The sequence below is a fragment of the Gouania willdenowi genome, chromosome 3, assembly GCF_900634775.1.
Source record: "Gouania willdenowi chromosome 3, fGouWil2.1, whole genome shotgun sequence".
NCBI lineage: Eukaryota > Metazoa > Chordata > Actinopteri > Blenniiformes > Gobiesocidae > Gouania > Gouania willdenowi.
Window position 1 is genome coordinate 39,032,000 of NC_041046.1, and position 6,386 is coordinate 39,038,385.

A 6,386-nucleotide genomic window follows, 5' to 3' on the forward strand; every position below is an offset into this window, starting at 1 on the left:
TCTACAACTTAGACATGTTTTTGCTACCTGTTTTTTTCTTTTTTTAATCGCTTCACTTACATTACATCGCTGTTAACTCTGTTTATTAAACAGACTGAACAAAACCTGTTGACAAATGATAAGCATTGTCATGTTATGTTTATAAAGCTATTTTTAGATCCTCCCCTCCCTCGACTCTGACGATAAAGCAAAGCCAGCCCTCTGTTCATAGTATAGACTACCTGCCCTTTGATTTTTAGCTGCACAAGTATACTAAGCTTCACGGTAAAGGTGTTGCTTTCCAAAGTACTGCATTTCACCATCATCCATCTTCAAACACGCTTTGTCCTCATGGGCGCTAGGCGGGGGTACACCCTGGACAGGGCGCCAGTCCATTGCAGCATTTCATCGTCATGGCATTCTCAATACAAGACCTATTTAACACTTGATCACCAAGTAATATATAATGTACATGCATTTTGAATTCAGGAAACATTTTAAGATTAAAAAAAAAAAAAAAAAAAGGAATACACCTAGTGTAAACAGATGTTCATTTCTAAGGTGCAAGAGGAGGAGCAAAACAGTTTCTCTCATAAATTAAAACTAATATGTATACTAATGATGATTATTATTTATATTATGACTAACATTAACTCAAATTAAATACCAACAAACTCGCATGATTTGGCTCGATTTAAATATGATAGTATCCCATCTCAGGATGTCGCCCACAAGTTTTGGGGCAAACTGAGGTTTCATTTCAAAATAAAAGCCCCCCAAAGAAGCACATCTGGAATGTAATTCCTATAACTTCAAAAAATGATTAAAAATAAAATAAAAAAAAATCCCCCCACTGTTACAGCACCGTTCTACTTTAGACTAATACTAGATCATCCCAAGATGCCACCCACAAAGGTTTGGAACAATATTATGTGTCATTTCAAAATAAAAGCCCCCCAAAGTAGCACATCTGGGGTGCAACTTTTTTATAATTTAAAGAAAAAAAATATTCAAGCCAATAATTATTCATTTTGAGTATCATAATTATTAGTTTTAATCTTTTAGTGAAACTGTGATGTTTACTAATTTTATAAAAGTGCTTACAGCAGGTAGATTTTTTTTTTTTAAAACTTAAAATGTTTCATACAATTATAATGCATTTATTTCCTTGGTGATTAAGTCTTAAATGATCTATTCAGTGGGAGGTGCCTTGCAGCTAAAAATAGATTTCTCTATTCTTTAACCGTGAAGAGGGCTGGCTTTAGCCCAGCCTGATTGTTATTAGGTGGGATGGTCTTAGTCCACATCCAGTTATAAAGCATCTTCTGATTAACCTTGAGGTTCACTATGTCGGCCAGATGCACGTTTTCAGCCTAAAGACGGTACAGGTGCCGCCGCGGGTCTGAATAGTGTCTGTCTCACCTGTCTGTCTGTCTGTCTGTCTAACTCCGTCTCTTTCTCACCCCACCTGTAGCTGTCCCTGTGCGCGTGGCTCGGTGTCGGGCTCACCGACTCCACGGGCTGCTTGAACGAGGAACAGGTCCAGTGGCGCAAGACCAAGTACGAGCGCGACAGGGAGCGGATAGTCGCTGCCTCCAGAGAGCTGTCTGTGCCCGGGCCAGGCCCTCGCACATGCGCAGAAGCGGCGAGGATGCGTTTCAATGAGAGTGTGAGCCACCGCTCTCTCTCTCCGTGGACATACCGGTAAGTAGTGATGGTGGGATGAAGCCTCACGTCTATCCTTATTCTTTGTCTCTCTACTTAATTCTTTCACCTTTTTTCTAATTTGTATATGCCAAAAGTAGGCAACTTTTATCACAGCAGGGCCACAAAACTGTGTTTGTTTGATTAGAGGGCCACATTATCAACATTCATGTCAGCATTCACAATAATGAGCGATCTGAGCATTAACACAGGAAACAACAAATAGTATTTATAGTCATTTTGTGTGTTTTTCTGTCATTCTATGTATGTTTGTTTGTTGTCGTCTTGGTCGTTGTGAGGCATTTTGTGCATTTCTGTAGTCCTTGTAATGTATTTTTCCTGTAAAATATGTTTTTTTGGAGTCATATTGTGTATTTGTGCTGTCATTTCGCGTTTTTGGGAGTCATTTTTGTCCATTTCTGTTATTGTTTTGCTTGTTTGTTAGTACCGTGGGTTTGTAGAGTAATTTTTTGAGTTTTTGTGTACCTTCGCTGTGATTTTCTGTACTTTTGTATATTTTTCCGAGTAATTTTGTGTATTACTCTTGTCGTTTTGTTCATTTTTGGAGTATTTTCTGTGATTTTCTCTTTTTTTTTTTACTGTATTTTCCTGCAATGTTGTAAATTGTATTTCTTTTAATGTATTCTTGCTTTTAGTTTGTGTATTTTTCTGTCATTTTGTAGGTTTACTTTGGGGGCCGCATAAAATTAGATCGAGGGTCGCCAGTTGTTTGTCTGGTCTATGCATTGTGTCCTCATTTTGTTTCTGTCCTACTTCATCTTGTCTATATCTATTCTTTAATCTTTTTCCATCTCCATCCTTTGAATCTGTCATCCCTGCACTCTTCACTCTTCATGCGTGTCTTTGTCTGCTTCCTGTTGCAGTGAGGATCGACATGAGGACCGCTTTCCCGAAATTATCCCCTTCGCTGAGTGTCTGTGTCATGGTTGCATTGTGGGCGGGAAGGAGGACAGTAGCTACAACTCCATTCTTGTCGTTACCACCCAGCAGGTCCTGATAAGGAGCCCCTGCTCGACAGATAAGAGCAAATACGCCATCACCAAAGACTTCATCAAAGTCCCCGTGGCCTGCACGTGCGTCCACCCCAAGGTCACAAGGTCCTGAAAACCACTGTCACAGTTTATTGTTTTTTCGATCTGACTAAATAGTATTTACAGTTTAAGCACTGATAGAAGCCCCGACTAAACAAACTGTTATTTAATACCATTCAGGTTACTTTTAATCAGAATTCTGTGTTAGATGTTTACATGAAAGTGGTAACCATGGTAACTATGCTTCAGGGTTGGGGTCAATTACATTCAATTACAATTACAGTGACCAGCATTTTTTCCAATTATTATTTTTCCACTGAAAGTCAATTACAATTACCTTCTCAATTACTAAAGTCAATTAGAATTATTTACAATTACAGAGCCTGAAATAAAATCCCTAATACAAGTTATCCTTCCTCTTGTGTTAGCATCTCTTATGATAACTGGTCCTAAACAGCTGTAAAATACACTAAGAACAAATATCATCTCATTTATTTCCCATATATTGGTTAGTTGGTTGTTAGGCTTCCTAATCAATGAAAATATAGGTTTTAATATTTTTTTAAACGGTAAAATGTGAGAAAGCTTGATATGAAACATTTTAATAATTGTTAACTACATATATTATGTGTAGAACTGTACATTGAAATGTAACATGGTTCCGCAGTTTTGCGTTAAATTATAATTGACAATTTTTATAGAATTTTTAAAGCAATTGCAATTACAAAGTCAATTATCTGAACTCAATTACAATTTAAATACAACAGCAACATATTTTTATAATCACAATCCCGCATTAATTGTAATTAATTTTCAATTACACTTATAATTGACCCCAACCCTGTTACACATCATATCGGTGCCACGCCTTTTTTTTTTTTAAATAACTACTGCTATTTTAGGTCATTTCTCAACAAGGATGCACAAAGTTTTATTTTCTTAAATGGTTTTATATTTGGTTTGGTTTTGCTTCATTATATGAGCATTAAGCATTTTTTTATTTAGGGAAAATAGAAATACCCTGAGCTAATATTTTCAGTTTGGAGTAAAACCAACACATTGAGTTAAATGAGTCGGTTTCTCATGGTTTAAAGTAAAAATGTGAGCAACCTTTTTGTTTTTTATGTTTTTTAATTGCTTTGGTTTGCACAAAAATGATTAATGTGAAGTACATTAATGTCCACAATAGTAGATAAAATCTACAGTGAACAGTTTTATTGAAACAGAGTGTTTTACCTAAAAAATGTGAGTACAAAAAAAGTTCATCCTTTAAAGTTGGATGGCTTTGGTCATTGAATGACCATCAAGGAGAAATATTGCTACTTCCAGCACAGGATCTTGCAGAAAGTTCTACAACTTTTCTTAGTGTTGCTGCTACCCATGGGATGTCTGTAGTACGATGTCACTCATTATTGGCGGTGAAGCTCTATAAGTACACGCGTAGATTTTTAGGTGTCATGAGCTGACCCATGGAACACTATGTTCATGTCAGATGTAAATTATGACTAGAGAAGCAGACTCCTTTTGGAAATCTATGTATGAAGAAAAAGCATAAACGTGGTGCTTTACAAACAGGGTTTGGAACACATTAAATTCAGGTTAGGTGCTGTAAAAACGCACAAGTGTTTTTTTCAAGGTAAAATCTGATCCTAAAAAATGTGTTTTGTTTATTTATTTATTTTTTTTACATTTGTTTGTTTCATTTTTTTTAATCATATTGCTTTTGTTTGTGGATTTAAAAAAGTTAAAATCCTGCCCTTTAGTGGACAATACTAGTAAAAGCACTGAAAATTGACAATGTTTGTTACTTTAAGTTTCAGCTTGTAACAGCTCGTTTTGTTTTCTTTTGGGTGTTATTTGATGGATCTTAGTTTGTTTTAGTTTATGTTTTTTTTTTTCTTTTCTTGGTGCTCATCATAAAGCTTGAACACATGTTTAAAGTTAATGGTTTAAGTCCCCTTTAGGAGTAGAGATATTTTGTTAGCATTGTAAACTGTGAAGCTGACTGATTAACAATGTCCTGTGGGGTTCCTCAGGGCTCTGTTCTTGGACCCTTTCTATTCAGCCTTAGGCTTCCTTTAGGACACATTTTGCAGAGTGAGAAACTTACAGCCCTCATCTCTAAGAGCTAAAGACCAAGTCTGAAACCTTGGCATACCATGTGAACATTTTTAATTCCAAGTTAAGTGATCCATTACTGCTTATGACCAATATTTTTAATAATTTCATTGTTGATTTTAAACTCATGTTTTCATTCTTGATTTCTAAACTGTTGAATGAGTACTAAATGTTTACTTTAATCATGTAAAGCACATTGAAATGCTTTGTGTATGAAATGCTCTATATCAATAAATGTGCTTTGCCTTCAAATCTCAAATGAAATAAAGTTCTTCAGCTCATTTACTCTCTCCTTTTTACTTAAAAATGTCACAGCTGCCGAGTTCAAAAAGTCTGTAAGGTCGATAAAAATGATGTGAAATAAACATTACAGGTTCAAGTTTTTTTAAAACAGGAAAAATTTATTTTAAAAGGTAGTACAAATGGCAGTGTTGCTGTTTTAGCATTATTGCCTTATAGCTTTAGCCCCTTCTTTAAAAATGGCACATAATGAGAAATGTAAAGGTTGGCCTGATTTTTCTAAGATTGCTACTATAAATTAGTTTTCTCCCTTGTCTTAAAGTGGTTTTGCTAACTGTTTGCCTGATTTTTTAAATATAGTAATTGCTGCAAAATTAAAGCTGTCTTCTTTTTTTTTTAGATACACTGTTTAAATTAGTGTTAGCAAGGATGTTGCAATATGATACGTGGGTCGCGATACGATATCACAAAATATCGTGATATTCTACCCAGTTAATATCAAAATTAAACGTAGAGATGAAAAATCAAGTTGCTGTATATGTTCATCAGAAGATATTGATCGTTCAGAGGACAAATTGAGTCAAAACTATTTGCTTCAAAATATCTATTAGTGTTTTTGCACAATTTTACTGAAAAAAAGAAAATGCAGTGTTACACACTGCCATCATAAAATAAAGTGCAACAAGTTTCTTTTCACTGAAACTACTGTGTAGAAGTCTGATAGTAACCATGGCAACATAATGACAGCATTGTAACAACTGTAAGTGAAAACATTAAGGATAGATCACTTCACCCTGAGTTACTGACAATGCACAAAAATAAGGAAAATAATTTCTCCTATTGTATCAGTTTAAACACTGATCTGAACAGATTATATGAAAATAAAATGCCTGTGCATACATAAATATTGCAGGCATTACACACTGCCATCATAAAATCAAGTGCATCAAATAACCATTGCAACACATTGAAAGCATTGTAACCACCAAATATTGCGTAAATACACACAAATATTGATTGAATATTTAAAAAAATCATAATCGATTTTGTAAATAAAAAATATCCATTTAAAATCGGCACGAAAAAAAAAAAAAAAAAATCGCGATATATCGTGAAATATATTTTTTTCACACCCCTAGGTGAGATACAGTTTTTGATATTTGAAGTTTATTCCATAAAGGTTCACTTATATCTGCTGCATATTCCTATGAGTTGTTTATTATTTTTTTCTGTTTCCGTCTTATAAGCAGAGTAAAGAAATAAAAAATAATTTTACAGCCCAGAGTATCGATG

General features: G+C 34.7%; 1 protein-coding gene across 1 annotated transcript; it reads left to right on the forward strand.

Annotated features, from left to right (window-relative positions):
- The first annotated feature begins 1,233 nt into the window (after positions 1 to 1,233).
- LOC114454013 (interleukin-17C-like) lies at positions 1,234 to 3,023 on the forward strand. Its single transcript, XM_028434083.1, has 3 exons — positions 1,234 to 1,361; positions 1,454 to 1,683; positions 2,568 to 3,023. The coding sequence occupies exons 1-3, from the start codon at positions 1,338 to 1,340 to the stop codon at positions 2,806 to 2,808; spliced, it is 495 nt and encodes a 164-aa protein (XP_028289884.1). The 5' UTR covers positions 1,234 to 1,337; the 3' UTR covers positions 2,809 to 3,023.
- Positions 3,024 to 6,386: the final 3,363 nt, after the last annotated feature.